The following is a 21,122-nucleotide window of genomic DNA, read 5'->3' on the forward strand; positions in this document are numbered from 1 at the left end:
GATCACAGTTGTGTTTTGTAAATTCTTTGGAACAAATTTTTATCCCATGAGTCTTTACTCTTTATTCATTTATTTATTTATTTATTTTTGAGACTGTCTCATGTTGTCACCCAGGCTGGAGTGCAATTGCATGGTCTTGGCTCACTGTAGCCTCCACTTCCTGGGCTCAAGCATCCTCCTACCTCAGCCTTCCAAGTAGCTGGGACTACAGACATGTACCACCATGCTCAGCTAATTTTTAAATTTTTTGTAGAGATGGAGTCTCACTATATTGCCCAGGCTGGTCTCAACTTCTGGCCTTAAGTGATCCTCCCACCTTGGCCTCCCAAATCCCTGGAACTATAGGTATGAGCCACCGCCCCTGGCCTCCATGTTTTTGTCTACCCTTCATTCCCAATGTCGACCCTAGATAATAATTATGCTCTATTCTGAATAAGTTTATCCCATCACATTTTTTAAAATTGAGAGGAAGGAAACCAAAGTAATACAGATGAATATGTATTAATATAAAATAATGTAAAAATTGTAGTTTTTAGTATCTCCATATCATGTTCTGTTGATAGAGTTTTAACTAAGAGAAGTTCTGCTTATTGAAATTACATTTTGAATCAAATGAGGAAAAGCAGTTTTAAGACTCAAATGCCAAGATGGTGACCATATTTGTATAATTTCAAAGATTGAATGCTTTGATTTTCCTTAATATTTTATAAATCTTTCACCTTTAGTTACTAAAGATTTCCATGGAGAGGAACCACTCTGAGCTTTAACTAACTTTTTAAGGCCTTGTGTTTGCAGAGCTTATAAAATTAGTTTAAAAAAATGAAGCAGCATTGTTGTCTGGGGTAATGCCCCAGGGTTTGTTGTCCCATGCCAAGAAAATTAAGGACATGGACACACGCAAAGAGTAAGTTAAGGAGTGGAGGTTTAACAGGCAAAAGAAAGAGAAAGGAGAATAGCTCTCTCTCTTGTGAGAGATAGGGCCTCCCAGATTTTATAGGCAGGCTTGAGGAGGTGGTGTCTGATTTCTGTAGGGCCCACAGATTGGTTGGACTAGATGTGATATTTACATAGCATGCAGGGAAGACTGGTCACTCCACCCTAATCTTACACAAATGGGCTTTCCACCTGCCTGGTGCCATGTTGTCTGCTTCTTACTGTACACGTGGCTGGCAAAGAGAAAGGAAGATGGAGCTGCCATGTTGGACATGCCTAGCTCCAGGTAGCCTTTTCCTATTGGCACAACTGCTGGCATTCACCCTTGCAAGCTTCCAGCTTGCTTATCTATGTCTGCAGCTCGATTTTACAGGCTGTTCTTTGTTGGAAAAGAAAATGATTTGGGGACTGCTTTTCATTAAGAGGAAAACCTTGCTGAGGATTTCCTTACCCTCACTATCTGCCTAAATAATTTCTTAACTCCTGTATCAAAAGTATGTAGAGACTGGGCCGGGGGCAGTGGCTCACACCTGTAGTCCCAGCACTTTGGGAGGCCGAGGCGGGTGGATCACAAGGTCAGGAGTTCAAGACCCTCCTGGACAACATGGTGAAACCCCGTCTCTACTAAAAGTACAAAAATTAGTTGAGCATGGTGGCACGTGCCTGTAATCCCAGCTACTCGGGAGGATGAGGCAAGAGAATTGATTGAACCAGGGAGTCGGAGGTTGCAGTGAGCCAAGATTGTGCCACTGCACTCCAGTATGGCAACAGAGTGAGACTCCCTCTTAAAAAAAAAAAATGTGGAGACTGAATTTGTCTGTACGTATCAAAAATACAGAGACTGAATGACTTTTTTTTTTCACTACCCTGTAACTGTCTTCCAAAATGGAAGCAATCAGAAAACACATTATTTTCGTAATATTTAGTTTCTTATATATTTGCAATTATCCTGCATAGGAAAGACATACAAGGGATCAATAAAGAACCTGAAAACAAATAACTAAATATATTTCTGGTGGTTTTTTTTTGTTGTTTGTTTTTTTTTTTTGTTTTTTTCCGAGATAGTCTCACTCTGTCGCCCAGGCTGGAGTGCAGTGGCACAATCCTGGCTCACTGCAACTTCCGCCTCCTGGGTTCCAGTGATTCTCCAGTCTCAGCCAACTGAGTGGCTGGGATTACAGGCGCCTGTCACCACACCCGGCTAATTTTTGTATTTTTAGTTGAGAAGGGATTTTACTATATTAGCCAGGCTGGTCTTGAACTCTTGACCTTAAGTGATCCTCTGGCGTTGGCCTCCCAAAGTCTGGGATCACAGGTGTGCGCCACTGCGTCCGGCCCTATTTCTGTTTTTTTAGAGGTTTTAACTAAGTATAATTTCAGTTGGCATGGAAAACCCTTACACTAAACAGATTACCATGTATGTGTGATTTTTTTAACAAAACTGAAAAAAAGTCATTTCCATTCTTGCTGCCTAACAACAAAACAAGCACTTTTCATTCTTTTTTCTTTTTTTTCCCCAAATACCATACTTCATGCCAAACAAGCACTTTCCAAATGTTTTTATGCTCTTCACAAATATTTTTTATGGCTGCATAATATTCCAGGGTTTAGATTTAAGGAAAGGGAATCCCTTAGATAAACATTTAGGTGCTTTCTAATTTGTCATTATTACAAATATAAAAACCTCTGCCCTGACTATCTTAATACATGAAGTCTTTTCCGTGTTTAAGACTGTCTCCCCGAGAAAATTCCCAGAAGTTGGATTTCTAGGTCACATGCTGGCAACAAGCCTACACCTGGAGATATACATATTACCAAATCGCTGGCCATAAATTTCTACTATGTGTGAGTGTTTATATTGCTGCACTCTTGGTTATGTTGCAGACTGATATTTAAAAATCATTAGGGCTCGGCGTGGTGGCTCATGCCTGTCATCCCAACACTTTGGGAGGCTGAGGCAGGTGGATTGCTTGAGGTTAGAGTTCAAGACCAGCCTGGCCAGCATGGTGAAACCCCATCTCTACTAAAAAAAACAAAAACAAAAAAAAAAAAACAGTAATTAGCCAGGTGCAGGGTCTCACTATATTGCCCAGGCTGGTCTCAACTTCTGGCCTTAAGTGATCCTCCCACCTTGGCCTCCCAAATCCCTGGAACTTTAGGTATGAGCCACCGCCCCTGGCCTCCATGTTTTTGCCTACCCTTCATTCCCAATGTCGACCCTAGATAATAATTATGCTCTATTCTGAATAAGTTTATCCCATCACATTTTTTAAAATTGAGAGGAAGGAAACCAAAGTAATACAGATGAGTATGTATTAATGCAAAATAATGTAAAAATTGTAGTTTTTAGTATCTCCATATCATGTTCTGTTGATAGAGTGTGTTGGTGCACACCTGTAATCCCAGCTACTGGGAAGGCTAAGGCATGAGAATTGCTTGAACTTGGGAGGCAAAAGTTTCAGTGAGCCGAGGTGATGCCACTGCATTCCAGTCTGGGCAACAAAGTGAGTCTCTGTCTAAAAAAAAAAAAAAAAAGAAAGAAAGAAAAATGGTTTGTTCTCAGAAGTTTAATAGCTATACACTTCTTTTTTCTTTTGACATTCTGCCTTCTTTTTCTATGTAATTCATTATTGGGAATTTATTTTAATGAAAATACAAGATGGGAAATTAAATTTTCTTAAGTAGGAAGAAAATAATCCCAGCATATTCATGTATTTATTGGATTTTTTTCATGATTTGTTATGCCTCTTTTGCCATATATTAAATTGCTATATACTATAGTATTTCATTGTTTCATGTATATATCTTTTTTACCACTAGGATCACAGATGGTTGTAGCTTTACTATATATTCTGGTATCTGGTAGGGTCTATCTTTACCCCTTTTTTCCCCCAAAGTTAGCATCTGTTCACATCTCTGTCAAATTCTCAAAGAGGTCCTGTTGTGATTTTAACGGAGTGTCATTAAAATTATAAGTCAACTGGGGGAGAATTTACATCTTTACAGTAAGGTTGTGACTATACAACTCAAATGTTCTTCTCACCAGTTACGCGTGTGTTTTATACATCATGCAAAGAACTAAACGTTTATCTTTTATTTCTTTTAAGGCCTTTGGGTATCCTTGAAGCTCTTGCCCGGTGACCTCACCCAGGTTCAGAAGAATTTTTCACACTTGGTTGATAGATCAACAGCAATAGCCCGGAAGATGGGCTTTCCTGAAATCATACTGCCAGGTAAGCACTTTGCATGGCTCACCTGTTTGCTTCCTCCTGTGCAGCGATTATTTCTTATTGGATGGTGGAGGCAACTTGGATCCAGAAGACTTGGTTATTTACATTCATTGGTCCTGAGACACCTGGGACACAAACAGAGACACCTGCAATACTTAAACACTTAGGTGCTTTCTAATTTGTCATTATTACAAATATAAAAACCTCTGCTCTGACTATCCTTACCATGATGTCTTTTCCATGTTTAAGACTATCTCCCCGAGAAAATTCCTGGAAGTTGGATATACAGTGTGCAAGCCCAAGATAATGCTTTTAAACGTAAATCAGATTTTCTTACTCTCTCTTTTACACAGACTCTCTCAAATAGCACAGGGTGCTCTGTTCAGGAGACTAATTGGCCTCATTTGTGTGTCCCTTTCTCGTTATGACATCCCCAGCATGTGGGCGCCTTGCTCTCTCCATTCTCTGAAGCTCCAAAAGCGCTCTGGCTCTCCCTGTTCTTGTTGTGACAAGAATGTCAGCATTTTCCTGTTTCATCTTCTTTCTAGTGATCTGCATATGTGTGTGTTCTCTGGAATTTGCTGACTTCGCCCATTTAATTTTAATCTCCATACTAAGAAAAGGGAATTGGTCCCTCGAATTTTATACATATTGCTATAAACTAATTGATATTAATAGAAATTCTAGAAAAACAACCATGGCTTGGCCTGGCAGGGTGGCTCACGCCTGTAAAATCAGCACTTTGGGAGGCTGAGGTGGGCGGATCATGAGGTCAAGAGATCGAGACCATCCTGGCAAAGATGGTGAAACCCCATCTCTACTAAAAATACAAAAAATTAGCTGGGTGTGGTGGCACGTGCCTGTAGTCCCAGCTACTCGGGAGGCTGAGGCAGGAGAATCACTCAAAACTGGAAGGTGGAGGTTGCAGTGGGCCGAGATCGCACCACTGCACTCCAGCCTGGGCAACAAGAGCAAAACTCTGTCTCAAAAAAGAAAAAAGAAAAACAACCATACCATGTTAGAAAAATTCTAGAAAACCAACTTACCTATTGCACAAAAATTCAGGTTATTTTAGGCCAGGCATGGTGGCTCACGTCTGTAATCCCAGCACTTTGGGAGGCTGAGGCAGGCAGATCACATGAGGTCAGGACTTCAAGTCCAGCCTGGCCAACGTGGTGAAACCCTGTCTCTATCAAAAATACAAAAATTAGCTGGGCATGGTGGCTGGTGCCTGTAGTCCCAGCTACTCAGGAGGCTGAGGCAGGAGAATCGCTTGAGCCTGAGAGGCAGAGGTTTCAGTGAGCTATGATTGCACCACTGCAACCCAGCCTGGGCAACAGAGCAACACTCTGCCTCCAAAAAAAAAAAAAAAATAGGTTATTTTAAAGTAATACAAAATCTTATTTCTCCTGTGAGTAATTAAGGGGCAGTGATAACTTGTTGCTGCCCACATTGTCTACATGTAGTGGGTCTTAAATGAGTATTTGTGGAAGGAATGAATAAAAATGTTATAAAATGGAGATCACTCTTTTTTCTTTTTCTCATAAAAGAAGATAGTTTTTTGCTTATTTTGTCCATTACATAGCTATTTTACCCTGATATACATTCATCAACATTCTGGGAAAATGTTTTGTCTTCTCGTTAAGGAAAAAAAAAATTAGTAGTAATATTCTCTACCTGAAGGTTGTTTTACTACTACAACAAGACACAAATCTGAAAAAATAAAGTAGAGAAGTTTATTCTTTGATCAAGGTGACAGCAGGGTTGGCTTCTCCTGAGGCCTTTGAATAAGGTGAGTTTACCTTTTAAATCTGGCTTGTAAAAGAACATTTAGTTTTGTTTTGTTTTGTTTTTTAAGTCAATAGGATTGGTTCATAGGATGCTAAGGGCTACATTGGTTTTAAAATTCATCTAGAATACAGCCAGGCCAGATGGCTCACATCGGTAATCCCAGCACTTTGGGAAGCTGAGGTGGGTGGATCACTTGAGGTCAGGAGTTCAAGACCAGCCTGGCCAACATGGTGAAACCCCATCTCTATTCAAAATACAAAAATCAGCTGGGCGAGTTGACGTGTACCTGTAGTCCCAGTTACTCAGGAGGCTGAGGCAGGAGAATTGCTTGAACCCGGAAGGCGGTGGTTGCAGTGAGCTGAGATTGCACCACCGTGCTCCAGCATGGCGACAGAACAAGACTCCGTCTCAAAAAAAAAAAAAAAAAAAAAATTAGCTGGGAGTGGTGGCGCATGCTTGTAATCCCAGCTACTTGAAAGGCTGAAGCGGGAGCATCACTTGAACCTGGGAGGCAGAGTTTGTAGTGAGGTGAGATCACGCCGCTGCACTCCAGCCTGGGCAACAGAGTAAGACTCCATCTCAAAAAAGAAAAAAAAAATTCATCTAGAACAATGGTTTCCAGTGCTAGTCTGTGGACCAGCTAATCAAGATCTCCTTGAAGATCTCCTTGAAAATACAGATTCCCAGATTTCTAGAGACCGATTCAGAGCTCCCAAGGTGATCTGGTGGTGAGTCAGGTCTGAGAAATTCAGGTCTAGACCCAACTCCCTGGGCTCAGAACTCCTTCCTGTTGTCCCATCACCACGTGAACTCATTCCAGTTGCCTCCTAAACTCTTCCCTGTACCCCCTTGCCCTCTAGCAAGGAGCTTTGACTCTCTTGTCTTCAGCATCACAGGAGTGATTCTGTCCACGCTTTTTCTCTGTTCTCACCTCTGCCAGCCCCACTCCAGCCTCTCAAGAGTAGCTCTCATGAGAGTCACCCATGATCATGGTATCACTACATCTGATGGGAGTTTTCTAGCCTAGTGATCAGCTCTGACCTCTCAGCAGCATCTGACATTGTTGAAATATTTCCTTCCCTTCTCATTGGTGACCCCTCACTTTTCTCTGCTTCTGCATTTCCCTGGGGCCTCTGCTAGAACCCCTTTGCCACCTTCTCATATTCTGCTTCACCTCTAAATATTGAAGTTCCTTGTTATTTGGTCCTGAGACCCTGTGTGAGTGTGCTTGGGCTGCCATAGCAAAATACCACGGACCGGGTGGCATCAACAACGTTTATTTTCTCACAACAAAGGACAGGGACTGGAAATTCAACATCAAGGTGACAGCAGGGATGGCTTCTTGTGAGGCCTCTCTCCTTGGCTTGCAGATGGCCATCTTCTCCCTTCGTCTTCACTTGGTTGTCCCTCTGTGCATGTCTGTGTCTTAATCTCTTCGTATGAGGACACCAGTCATATTGGATTAGGGCCCACCTATATGACCTCATTTTACCTTACTTACTCTTTTAAAGGCCCTATCTCCAAATACAGTCATATTCTGCATTACTAGGGGTTGTGGCTTCAGCATATGAATTTGGGGAGGACACAGTTCTGCCCAGAACAGCCCTCTTTCTGTCTCACCTGTGTTTTCTCCCTAGGGGTATCATCCACTCACTTGGCTTTCATCTGCCTGTCACCTTCAAATCTGTAGCTCCAGCACCAAGACCTCTTTAATGAATTCTAGGACCGTATAGCCAGCTATTTCCTGCCTCAGGACTCCCCTCTTTTTTTTTTTTTTTTTTTTTTGAGGCAAGGTCTTGCTCTGTAGCCCAGGCTGGAGTACAGTTGTGTGATGATAGCTCACTGTAAGCCTTGATCTGCTAGGCTCAAGCAGTCCTCCCACCTCAGCCTCCCAGGTAGCCGGGACTACAAGCATGAGCCACCACATCTGGCTAATTTAAATTTTTTTTTTTTTTTGTAGAGATCAAGTTTCATTATGTTGCCCAGGCTAATCTTGAACTCCTGGGCTCAAGCAATCCTCTTGCCTCTGCCTCCCAAAGTGCTGAGATTACAGGCATGAGCCACAACACCCAGCCCCTCCTTGCTTTAATTGGCTAATTCTTACTCAGCATCCCCATTTGGACCTCATAATTCTGTGCATCTAGGCCTGAGGCACCTCTCTTGTGTTTTATCTAAGAAAATAGCACCTCCATCCATTCATCCATCCATCCATCCATCCACCCACCCACCCACCCATCTATCATCCATCCACCCACCCACCCACCCATCTATCATCCATCCACCCACCCATCCACCTACCCATCCACCTACCCATCCAACCGTCCACCTATCCATCCAACCGTCCACCTATCCAACCTCTGTCCATCCATGTATCTATCCATCCATCCATCCATCCATCCATCCATCCACCTACCCAACCTCTATCCACCCATCCATCCCTCCCTCCACCCACCCACCCATCCATCCAGCCACCTATCCATCCACTGCACAAGGAAGAAGCCAGAAAGTCACCCTTGATATCTCCCTTTCCTTTACAATTCACATAAATTAGTAGATAAGACCTGTCAGCATTACCTTTGAAAGGACTCTCAAGTCTCTCTCTCCCTTCTCTCCATCTGCATTGTCACTACCCAAATTGGAGCTACGATGACCTCTTCCCTGGACAACTGCCATGGCTTCCTACCTGGTTTTCATGTTTCTGCTCTTTCTTTGCTCGTTTTCTCTTCTCCTTACTGCATCCTGAATGTTCTATTCTGTAAGCACACCTGATCTCATCCCGCTCCTCCCTCGCTGAAAACATCTTACTGACTTTCATTTATGTTGAGGGTAAATATAAAAATTCTTAATTTGCCCACCCGCCTCAGGGGGATCTGGCTTATTTCTGTCTCTACAGCCTCATCTCACACCAGACACCCCCTCACTGTGAGGATGTCAGTCAGGTTGTCTCCTACCTCTGGGCCTTTGCACAGGCCACTCTCCCTGACTGTGCTAACAGCTGAAAGGAAAGATTCCCATACCCTGCAGACGAGGTCAGGACCTGGTATTGTTCATTCACAGAGCCTGGCACATTCCTCCATTGCTAATGGTGGGTTTACTTGTGCAGATTATTTGACTGGTGCTTCTCTCTGGCACTAGACTGTAACCTGAGCTGGGGCAAGGCTGGTGAGTGGCTCACCATCGCCACCCAGACACCCAGCACATGCCTGCTGCAGAGTAGGAGCTCAAGCACTTTTTAAAATGAATGTTACCTCCATCACGTGATTATACCATAATTTATTCAACTAATTCCCTGTGCTTGGAAATCGAGACTGTTTCCATGTTTCCACTTTTATAAACACCACAATGAATATCCTTACAGATAAATTATTGCCCACATTTTTAATACTTCGAGACAAATATTACCAGTGGAATTGCTGTATTAAGACTTTTGACACATTTTCAATTTCTCCATTGACAAAGAGTGTGTCAAGTAAGATTTCAAACTGTGCTGTGTGAATAAGCCCCTTTTTCTTCATCCTCAGCAAGTGATAAGCAGTATCTTATTTTTTTCCAGTTGAGGAAATGATGAAAATGATCAGTGCTCTAAATATGCACTCCTGTTTTCTTGTAGTGTTAAAAGGTTTTGTTTTTTACATTGGGTGGCAGTTTAATATAGTGCAGGTGTTGGAATCATTTTTTCAATACTTTTTTCATCTAGGAGTTTAATATACTTCACATTTATTCCAAGTTTCTTTTATGTACCTCAATAACATTTAATATTTTTCTTCAATATGTGGGCCACACGTTTATTAATTAAAATTTTTTTTGCTGGGTAACAAAAAAGAAAAAGAGCAGCAGAAAGCATTCTTTCATTGATAAAATCAAGTAAACTGATTTAAAGAAATAAAAAGTACTCTAGGCTGGGCATGGTGGCTCACACCTGTGATCCCAGCACTTTGGGAGGCTGAGGTGGGCAGATTGCTTGAGTCCAGGAGTTTGAGACCAGTCTGGGCAATGTAGTGAGACCCCTTCTCTACAAAAAATACAAAACATTAGCCAGGCGTGGTGATGTGTGCTTGTAATTCCAGCTACTTGGGAGGCTGAGGTGAGAGAATCACTTGAGCCCAAGAGGCCAATGTTGCAGTGAGCCGAGATTGCACCACCGCACTCCAGCCTGGGCAACAGAGCAAGATCATGTATCAAAAAAGAAAAGAAAAACATACTCTATAGGCTTTCAGAAAGAGTGTCTACCTCATCAGGTTGTTCTGTAGATTAACAAGTTAGTCTATAATTGATTACATTAATACATGTAAGACATTTTGACCATTGCCTGGCACAGCATATAATAAGCACTCAATAGACAATTGCCTTCATTATTATCAGATGTATTCAAAATATCACACTCTCCAAGGCACTATTGAAAAACCATCTGCCACTGTAACCTAACAATATATACTATGTATTTATTATTAGATAGAAATTTTTAATAGAGAAAGAATTACTACTTAATTTTCTGTAAAACCACAGTGCAAAGACATCTTGGTATGCATGGAAAGGTAAAATGAGATAAGCTGAAGACAGCAAATGCATATGAAAGCCTTTTGTCGGATGAGTAGTTCAGTATAAAACCAGACCATTTCGTATTGTCTTTACCTTTTATGTCGTATGACATTCTGAAACTTAGAATGACTTCTCTCAGCAACACTCACAGCATGCTTATCATGTTGCAGGAGATGTTCGGAATGACATTTATGTCACCCTGATCCATGGCGAGTTTGACAAAGGGAAGAAGAAGACGCCAAAGAATGTGGAGGTGACGATGTCTGTGCATGATGAGGAGGGCAAGCTCTTGGAGGTGCGCAGCGTGGCCCAGAAATCCTGCTACCATCACATCCGTCTTTACAATCACGATAGAATTTTGGCCGTATTTTAATTCTTCTTCGCATCAGGATTGGTTTGATTTTTCCTGAGAAAAGAAATATAAAGCCTGTTAAATTTGTGATTAGCAGTGAGCAGTTTCACTAAGGAAGCTATCTAGACTCTTCTAGACTCTTATTTTTATATTTCTCCTGTGCTAAGAAATAGCTCCAGCCACTAATGATTTTATGTGTAAGCTTCCAATGCAGATGTTATTTATCGTTTTCAACTTATTTAGCCACTTTCAAGCTTGATCAGTTCCTCTTAGGCTTGAGCTAAGTGGCCTGGGTGCTCGAATGGCATCAGAAAGCATGTTTCCTTCCCTGGGTGAGCAGAACCAAAGGAGATGTGCTCATCAGAGACTGAAACTGGAAGAGCCCTGGGGTAGGCATCCGCTACCACTGCTCTTTAGTTTGTTTGTTTGTTTGTTTTTTTGAGACGGAGTCTCGCTCTGTCGCCCAGGCTGGAGTGCAGTGGCACGATCTCCACTCACTGCAAGCTCCGCCTCCCGGGTGCACCCCATTCTCCAGCCTTAGCCTCCCAAGTAGCTGGGACTACAAGCGCCCACCACCACGCCCAGCTAATTTTTTTGTATTTTTATTAGAGACGGGGTTTCACCATGTTAGCCAGGATGGTCTCGATCTCCTGACCTTGTGATCCGCCTACCTTGGCCTCCCAGAGTGCTGGGATTACAGGCGTGAGCCACTGTGCCCAGCCTACTCTTTAGTTTTAATGAACAGGAAACTGTAAGAAACTTTAAAAGGATGAGTTATTGTCTCTGGGAAACACAGGAGTTAGTGGCAGAGCTGGGAGGGTATCTAAGTATCCTGAATTCCAGTCCAGAGTTCCTCCAACTCTGGCAGCTTTTTCTTTTCTTTTCTTTTCTTTCTTTTGTTGCTGTTGTTGTTGTTGTTGTTGTTTGATGGAGTCTTGCACTGTCACCCAGGATGAAGTGCAGTGGCACAATCTCTGCCTGCTGCAACCTCTGCCTCCCAGGTTCAAGCAATTCTCCTGCCTCAGCCTCTGGAGAGCTGAGATTACAGGTGCTCGCCACCATGCTCGACTGATTTTTTTATATTTTTAGTAGAGACGGGGTTTCACTATGTTAGCCAGGCTGGTCTCGAACTCCTGACCTCGTGATCTGCCTGCCTCAGCCTCCCAAAGTGCTGGGATTACAGGCATGAGCCACCATGTGCTGCCTGCTTTGCTTTGCTTTACTTTCTTCTTTTCTTTTTTTTTTTTTCTCTTTCTTTCCTCTCCCTTCCCTTCTCTCCTCTCCACTCCCCTCCCCCACTTCTCCTCCCCTCCCCCACTTCTCCTCCCCTCCCCCACTTCCCCTCCCCTCCCTTCTCCTCCCCTTCCCCCTCCCCTTCCCCCTCCCCTTCCCTTCTTCTATTTTCCTTTCTTTTCCATTTTCTTTCCTTCTTTTTTTTTTTTTTTTTTTTTTAATTAAGACAAGATCTAATGCAGGTATCTGCCAGCTTTCTGCCCACATAAAGAAGTGAGTCCCAATTCTGACATCAAAGAGGATAGGCAGGAGGTGGTCACAGGAGGCTGCATGGCCTCTGCTGAACTCCACCTCTTCTTGTATGAGCCGTAGTTAACTGCTTTGGTAACCAAGGACCAAGCTCTTGATTGACTTGACTCACTGAGTGTCCTGTTGCATAGTTGTTTGAGGCTACAATGAAATACAATTTCATCACTTGCCATGGATGTTATAATCTATTAAGGAAGCAGATAGCTAGGCAGTTTACCAAGGCAAGTCGTATTCTGCATGAGAGGGAGAAACTGAATGCTATGAGCCACTGTATGAAAGTGCTTTATTTGTGCTGTTGATAAGAGCACATGAGCTCATTTCACGTAGACACCTTCTCCTGGTTGGTCATTTCGTTTGATAGTGCCCCACCAAGGCCTGGTTCTACTGAGCTCAGTGGTTCATGACCAGGAAAAGATGCAGCCCTGAGTTGAGTGAATATGCTGTGCCAATACCCTAAGTCCCTAAAACAGAATGTAGACAGGAAAAGAGAAATGCTTTTCTGCAAACAGCGGCGTGTCTGCAGTTGTCACCTAACTTCTCGTCATCGTCATGTTCCCTGAGAGAGAAGAGGAAAGAATCAGAGGAGAATGCATGCCTGGGGAGGGAAGAGAAAATACAAGTTACAGGAAAGAAGAATATTTAGGTGGTGCTGGGTTCCTTAGCTGCTACCAAATTGATATTATAGACCCTTGAATAAAGTGGTGGAAATTCAGTCTTCTCTGTTCTTCATCCCCCAAACTTAATCAGCCGATCAGTGCCAGTGTAGGGCATGTGTGGACGTGTTTGGGGGTGAGGGGCTTGTGCATGGTATATGGGGTCCTCTTACTTTTCTAAACAAAATTATTCCCTTCTAATTTTTTCCTTCCATCTGAAGAAAGCAATTCACCCTGGTGCTGGATATGAAGGCATTTCAGAATACAAATCAGTAGTCTATTACCAAGTCAAACAGCCCTGTTGGTATGAGACTGTCAAGGTGAGAATGAGTCATTTGTAACCCCTGTTATCTGTTAAACCTCAGTTAGATTCCTATCTTCTGTTTACCCCCAAATTATTCCTACTTTATTTTGAAATTTTTAGATAAGTTGCCTATGGTGTGCAGTAAGAAATGAATCAGTAATTGTAATTCTGTATTAAGAGCATTTATCATTAAGAAACTCAGTGATGTATGAGAATTTGAATAGCAAAGCTTGTGGTTGACGTGATGGATATAATAGACTGCCAAGATGGTACAAAACCAAACAGAAATTTTCACACTGTGCAAACAGTTTCCTAACATTTTTTTATTCTTGGCCTCTCACCAAGTGTTCTGGGCCTCTTTTCAACTTCAATATGTGTATTACACATTCCAAAGTGCTTTTCAGATCAGTCATCTCCTTTGAGCCCCACAAGGGCTCTGCAACTAGAACAAGCAGGTGTTGTAACGCCATCTTTCTGATTAGGTACTGAGGTTCAAAGTTCAGTGACTTCCCAGGATCCTAGAGCTGACTGGTATCAGGGCCCAAACTAGAGTCCACTTCTTCTGAATCCCGGGCTCCATCAGCTCTTTCTGGTTGTCGAAGTCACACGAGTTCTTCATAGAAAAAAAATTTTTTTAATTGCATTCATATATCTCAATTTAGAATTAACCATTTTCAACAGTTTTCTATAGTTCATATGTTTTGAATGATGCTGTTGATACAAATTTATATTGTGCTTCTTAAAACTACTTATCACAATGCATATAAATTCTTCAGATATGTATTTTAGATACTTGCATAAGGTTCCAAAGTATAATCATGCCATGATTTGACTGCACACCACAAATCTCTGCTCGTTTGAGTGCCCTAAGGCTCTGTTTCTTCTCTCCCCTGTAGATATGTAAGCAGCAGAAAACTGCTTTATAAGCCCTAATTATTACCTTTCCCCCTCTTTATGGAATAATCAGGTCTTCTAGATCCAATTATTACTATATTTATACACATCTTGCAGTCTGAAAGGTCCTGTGTGGACCTCAAAGTACCAGTATTTCCCCTCTGAAGTATTACTGTTTCTTACTTCAGAAAATGCTAGAAATTCACAGTATCCCTATGCTCAGAATCTATGATAAACAGCAAGATGATCTGAGATTCTTTTGATCTGAAAATAGCTCAGTCTCCTTTAAATGAAACCTATACCAAATCTCACTCTCTAGTAATTTGTGCTGTGGAAAGTATAAAATTGAGCCTAATTCCATGAAATAAACCATGCATGCAAAGTACTGTGTGTCTGTAAACTATTAATTTCTTACTATGACACAGGTATCCATTGCTATAGAAGAAGTCACACGCTGTCATATAAGATTTACCTTCCGACACAGGTCATCTCAGGAAAGTAAGTATTAAGACGTCTATGACATATTTCCACTTAAAAAAAATTTGCTCTGGCTTGACAGCCATCTTGTGAAGCTGGAGAATAAGATATTTGGAAACTAGAGACTTGGCAACTGTATTTTGTAAGTCACTGCTAAGGAAATCAGCATAATGAATTTTGCTGGGCGTGCAAGGTCTGTGTTGTCACTCTATATTAGGATTTCCTCAAAATGTGTTTTGTGAACACTAATATTCTCAAAGACAGCAGTCCTCAATCTTTGGCACCAGAGACTGGTTTTGTGAAAGCCAGTTTTTCCAAGGACCAGGGGTGGGGTGATGGTTTCAGGGTAATTCAAGCACATTACATTTATTGTTTTCTTTATTCTTATTACATTGTAATATATAATGAAATAATTATACAACTCACCGTAATGTAGAATCAGTGGGAGCCCTGAGCTTGTTTTCCTGCAACGAGACAGTTCAGATCATCAGGCGTTAGATTTCCACAAGGAATGTGCAACCTAGATCCCTTGCATGCACAGGTCACAATAGGGTTCGGCTCCTGTGAGAATCTAACGCTGCTGCTGATCCAACAGGAGGCGGAGCTCAGGTGGTAATGCGAGCAGTGGGGAGCAGCTGTGAAGACAGTTGAAGCTTTGCTTGCTCCTCCGCCGCTTACCTCCTGCTGTGTAGCCCAGTTCCTAACAGGCCACAGAGTGGTACGGGTTTATGGCCTGGGGTTTGAGGTCCCCTGCTCTAAGATGCTACTAGATGCTCTATAACAAAAAGTGTTGTATTTCACAATCAAATAGGTATAGGAAAGGCTATATATACATTGTATCTCCCTCCTAGACGTTCACAATGCGTGTTGCCATGTTGCAGTAGCAAGAAAACTCTTTAGTCACTTGTCTCCCCAAATTATCATTTTTCTCATGAAAAAACTCTTTCAAGTCTTAGGTCACAGTTCTTGAAATGGCTACACTAAAGTGTAAGCAGAGAAGAAAATTGATTGTTTTCAGATTGATCACAAAATTTCTGGAATCGTCTTATTCTCATTTCACACTGCATAAAAATGTAACCCCTCCTTCCAAAAATGCATGTGTTGAACACCATCTACACAACAGGCTGCAGGCGAGGCGCTGGTCTATGACAGCCAGCTGGACACTCCCACTCAGAGTCTTTGTGGTCTGGTTAGGAAGATGAACGAAAAAGTGGGTGGTTATGTACGGAATAGTGTGATATGTACATTACAAGGGGCAAAGACTTGTAATGGATGCGTAGCACAGCACCTTACCCAGTCTGGGGGATTTATGCATATGACTTCCTACATCTTAGCTGAGACTTGAAGGTGAGTAGAAATTAGCCCAGTGAAGGGTGATGGGAGAAGTGTGTTTGGAGAACCAAATGAACTCAGTATGGCTAAAGCAGGACCAGTGGAGCAATAATAGTATCAGGTTGAATCGTGTGAAATTGGCATTTTTTAGGTCTAAATGGCCAAATATCAGCCATTTCATATGGTTCTGCATAATAACTAACAATTGTCAATTAACAACAAAGATCAAGTTTGTATGAAGTATTATGTGAAGCTATATTTGTACATGGTCCTGTTTAGTATCCACAAGAATATAATAAGGTACATTCTACTTTTATCTACATTTATACACAAAGAAACTAAGGCATGGAGAGGTTAGGCACTTGCCTGTGGTCACAAGGCTAGCATATGACCAGGCTAGGTTAGCACCCAGACAATCTGATTCTAGCTGGGCTGGAGCCGGATCATGAAGGCTGAAGATGTTTTTCAACCATGTTAAGGAGGTGCAATTCAAGGGTGGTTTCTGGTTTTGAGGTTTTGGGAGGGGTTGGTCTATGTTCATAACAGCTTTACCCATAGTACTCCAACACTAGAATAGCCTAAATCCCCATCAATAGGAGAATGGATAAACAAATTGAGGTATGATCATACAATGGATGACTACTCCACCACTGTGGGGACCCAAGAGGCACGGCAGACCACAGAGCCATGCCTATGATAAAAACAGGCCACAGGTTACCCTACTCAGAGCCACTGAAGCAGGGGACCCAGTGAGTTCAGAGACTGGCTCCGAAGACCAAGAGAGAGGTGCTCTGCCTCCTCATGAAGCTGCACCCTCCTCCCGGCTGCCACAGGGCATGCAGATCTTCTTTCCTGGCACTGGAGCTGGTATTCTGGGGAGGAAGGGGAAAGAAACTTTGGGCAGCACCATAAACCCTAGAGTAGAATAAATATCTTGCAGAGCCTGTTTTAGAGCAACATAAATTGAGATCTCTCATTCAAGTGTTTTGAAGCAGCGTGGTTGACATGATTGGATTGGACTTTGGAAACGTCATTCCAACATAGAGAATGTGTTTGGTGGGAGAGCCTAGAAACAGAGAGATGCGCTGGGAAGGTCTTGTAGAAATAAAGAGAAGAGGTGAGTGTGGCCTGAAGTCAGGAAGGACAGCAAGATGGAGAGAGAAGAGACAGGCTCCAGAGCTATTTAGGACATGGAGTTGACGTGGGGTGGAGTTGGTGTCAACACCCACATTTCTGATTTGGATGACTGGGCAGATGCTAGTCTCATTTATTAGGGGATGTAGGAAGAGGAGAGCATACTTGGGGGTGCCAGGCAGTTTCAGTGGCACATGGTACGTGGCTTATTGCAATTTGCTCAGTTGTGCTTATTAGAATATGGTTGAACGCCACACCCCCGAGCAAAATGTGAAATCGTGTCATAGCCGTCGCCTCCTGGTGTCTTTCTGCACTGCTCAGACATGTCTTTCTGCTTTTTCAGCCAGAGATAAATCGGAGCGAGCATTTGGGGTGGCCTTCGTGAAGCTGATGAACCCGGATGGCACCACTCTGCAGGATGGGAGGCACGATCTGGTGGTTTATAAGGTGGTGCTAACAGAAAATGGCTGAGAAAAATACTCCCTTTCAAATGGGCATTTAAGACTCCTTTCATATTTATTTGTGCAAACATCAGAAACCTTTCTAGAGCTTTCTGTACTTGCCCATTAACATCTAGAAACCCGGAGGGCTCTGGGCCCTCCAGCTTTGTGGTTTTCCACCTGCTTTCTGGAGAGAGTGAGTTGCATTATTACTGAGTCTTCTAAGGAGGCTCTCACCTCCTTAGACCTCTCACAGGAGAGGTCCTGTGAATGGTGTTCCCTAGCAGTGAATGGTAAGGGGTCGGCCTCTCATGATCTGCTCTTTGCATCATCCTGCATGGCACGTGGACAGGTGCACTGTTGGGCTTCAGTAGTGTGTGGTGGATATGGTTTTCCCATCACCATGAGCCACATACTATTTCTGTGCTCTGGGGGCCTTATTTCCTTCCCTGAAAGTTTTGTCTTTGTTCTTGCCTTCCAACTGATGCTGAGCTCCCACTTCTACTGAGATTTTAGAGTATAAAGTAGATGCTGGAAGATCTCATTTAGCCAACAATATCTGGGGATTTCCCCACAGTTGGCTGCTCTTTTGAGATGCATCTACCTGAGGAATATTTTTCTTAACATCTTAGTTTATGAATCATTTTGGAAGGGATGGCAAGCTAATTCTTCTTCCATCAACCCAATAAAGTATAATTGTCCCCATTTTTTAATTACACTTCAAGTTTTAGGGTACATGTGCACAACGTGCAGGTTTGTTACAGATGTATACATGTGCCATGTTGGTGTGCTGCACCCATTAACTTGTCATTTAACATTAGGTATATCTCCTAATGCTATCCCGCCCCCCTCCCCGCCCCCGCCACAACAGGCCCTAGTGTGTGATGTTCCCCTTCCTGTGTCCATGTGTTCTCATTGTTCAGTTCCCACCTATGAGTGAGAACATGCGGTGTTTGGTTTTTTGTCCTTGCGATAGTTTGCTGAGAATGATGGTTTCCAGCTTCATCCATGTCCCTACAAAGGACATGAACTCATCCTTTTTTATGGCTGCCTAGTATTCCATGGTGTATATGTGCCATATTTTCTTAATCCAGTCTATCATTGTTGGAATTGTCCCCATTTAGAGACTGAAGAAAATGAAATTTAACCTTATTCTGAAATATGTGTATTTACTCTAACAGAGACTAGGATATTCTGGTTTCTAGTTCACAACTTATTCTGTTTCCATTCAATCATGAAATTATTTCTGGGCTCAATGTTTACAGAAAGATATCAGAGTATCTCAGAGGTGGAAGGGATCTTCAGGATAATTTGATAAGTCCACGCTTCTCATGCTGAAAATGCATGATAGAAATTGTTTTTATTTGCATATAAGAGATTGTGGCCATCATTTGGTGTTCCTAACATGCTTCCTTTTAGGGTGACAACAAAAAAATGGAAGATGCTAAATTCTACCTGACCCTGCCTGGGACCAAGATGGAGATGGAAGAAAAAGAGCTTCAAGCATCCAAAAACCTGGTCACCTTCACCCCAAGCAAGGATAGCACTAAAGACAGCTTTCAGATTGCCACCCTCATCTGCTCCACAAAGCTCACCCAGAATGGTAGGAGTGGTGAATACACTGACACAAATAAGCTTCTTGCTCAGCCTTTCTGGGCTCCTTGGTTAGGCTCACAGGGCTGGACTATATGGGGCTGGGTCTTATTAGGTAGGATGTTGGCCAATTGGATTCTGCTGTCTGCTTTTCAAGTGGTATTCTGGGTAGTGCTGATCACATTGCACAGCCTCTTCTGAAGTTTCATTGTCCACTTGAGAGCAGGATGAAAAACATTTTAGTATTTAATATCATAAAACCTATAAATGCATTTATTAACAGCAACTGTAAAATTCAAAAGCCGTATGTTCCCTGATAGTGCATTCTGTGTAGTATGTGCAGGAAGAGATGTTGGTAGTAAGAGGAGGAGCTTGGCAAAGAAATATAATCAGTTTCCTGTCCAAACAGGTATGGCAGGGCTTCCTGTTTGAGTTCTGTCTTTCCCTCCTATATTCTCTTCTTTCCCATTTTTTTCCAAGCAGTCAGGGATTTTCCATAAATTCCGCTGAATAGTTCAAAGAGGGGTTCATTTGGTTTTTCCTTCAAATCTCTGATATCAATTTTAACCTCTCTTGTGTAGATTATGACATATGATAGCCAATATCAACTTCTTATTTATTTAACTTAAGTAATGTGTAAGGAACCCTACTGGATGTAGTAAACCAAGAATGAGCTGCCTAGGGGACTTGCGCTAGAAATTCTGTCTCCTATATGCTGTGTAGAGACTGTTGCCTTTGACCTTGTAGACAGTTTGAGTGAGGTACAGGCAAGAGCTCTGCCTTAAGGGGTGCCAAGATAGACAAAAAAGGGTAGTTATAGGGTAAACCCAGGGATCAGATCCCTGATCTTTAGAAGGGCTCAGTGTTAGGTTTGTTTCAACAAGTCGTGGTTGACAAAAAGATAAGGATTGTATTTCAACTTGGACAAGTGGCTAGACTCCACAGAGTGAAGTTTAGGGCTAATCCGTATGTGCAAGTAGAAGCATCCTCACCAAAAATGAAGCCAGAAACATAAAAGACGTGTCAAAACCGTCAGCAACATACCCCATGTTATGGACAAAGTCAATCTATTAACAATGAACTGCTGGTAGGTTAATGTGTACAACATTTATGGAAGATAATTTAGAAGGCATATCAAGGAGTTTAACTGTCTTCAGACCCTTTGAGCCTGTGATTTGATTCCTGGAAGTTGAACTTAAGTAAACAATGAGAGATGTACACAAAGATTTATGTACAAGGATGTTGTTTCCCTATTATTTGTAACAGGGAAATACTGGAAACAACCCAAATGTCTGATAGTCAGGGTCAGTTTAACCACGTTTTATAATATAATTAAGTGATGAAATATATGCAGCTGCTAAATATGGTATTTCAAAACGTAGTGAAGGACACGGTGAACTTTTTAACACTATATACAGTATGATCCCAGTTTTATTTAAGTATATGTGAGCAACCTGCAGGCAGATTGCCTGGCTTCAAATCCCAGCTCTGCCATTTACTAGCTGTTTCATCTTGGGCAAGTGACTTGATATCTCTGTGAATTGGTTTCCTTGTCTTTAAAATGGGAGCAATAATAGTATCTATTTCAAAGAATACAGTAAATTAAAATACGTAAAAACAAAATCACATTCGATCTATATAGTGAACACTATAATGTCAGCTATCACGATCATCATCACTATTTGTACACAGAAAACGACGAATAGGACTAACCCAAAGTTTGATAATTCTTGTTTTCTTTATTCTTTTTGGTATTTTCCAAATTTTTAACTATGAAATGTCAAAATGTTATTTTTTAAACTAAGTATGGTAGTATACTATATAAAGCATTAATGTTCTTTTAAAACTATCAAGGGATATTTGAGAGGGATAACACTTATTGAACATCTAGTAGATTATCCTTTCTGG

The 21,122-nt window shown here is 42.0% G+C and overlaps 1 protein-coding gene and 1 non-coding gene across 5 annotated transcripts in view; both read left to right on the forward strand.

The window, feature by feature from the left end:
* The window catches only part of DOCK5 (dedicator of cytokinesis 5), a 229,664-nt gene that overhangs the window by 123,821 nt on the left and 84,721 nt on the right, over positions 1-21,122 (forward strand). For all 4 annotated transcript variants that reach the window (XM_519666.8, XM_009455048.5, XM_063816247.1 and 1 more), the window contains 6 exons: positions 4,041-4,166; positions 10,664-10,788; positions 13,262-13,360; positions 14,664-14,736; positions 17,525-17,628; positions 19,041-19,224. In XM_519666.8, coding sequence (XP_519666.2) covers positions 4,041-4,166; positions 10,664-10,788; positions 13,262-13,360; positions 14,664-14,736; positions 17,525-17,628; positions 19,041-19,224 — 711 coding nt within the window. The remainder of the gene's footprint in view (positions 1-4,040; positions 4,167-10,663; positions 10,789-13,261; positions 13,361-14,663; positions 14,737-17,524; positions 17,629-19,040; positions 19,225-21,122) is intronic.
* Positions 682-799, forward strand: LOC112204344 (U5 spliceosomal RNA). Its single transcript, XR_002937898.2, has one exon. It is a non-coding gene; the product is annotated as a U5 spliceosomal RNA (small nuclear RNA).

This window comes from Pan troglodytes, chromosome 7 (genome assembly GCF_028858775.2).
Source record: "Pan troglodytes isolate AG18354 chromosome 7, NHGRI_mPanTro3-v2.0_pri, whole genome shotgun sequence".
Taxonomy (NCBI): Eukaryota; Metazoa; Chordata; class Mammalia; order Primates; family Hominidae; genus Pan; species Pan troglodytes.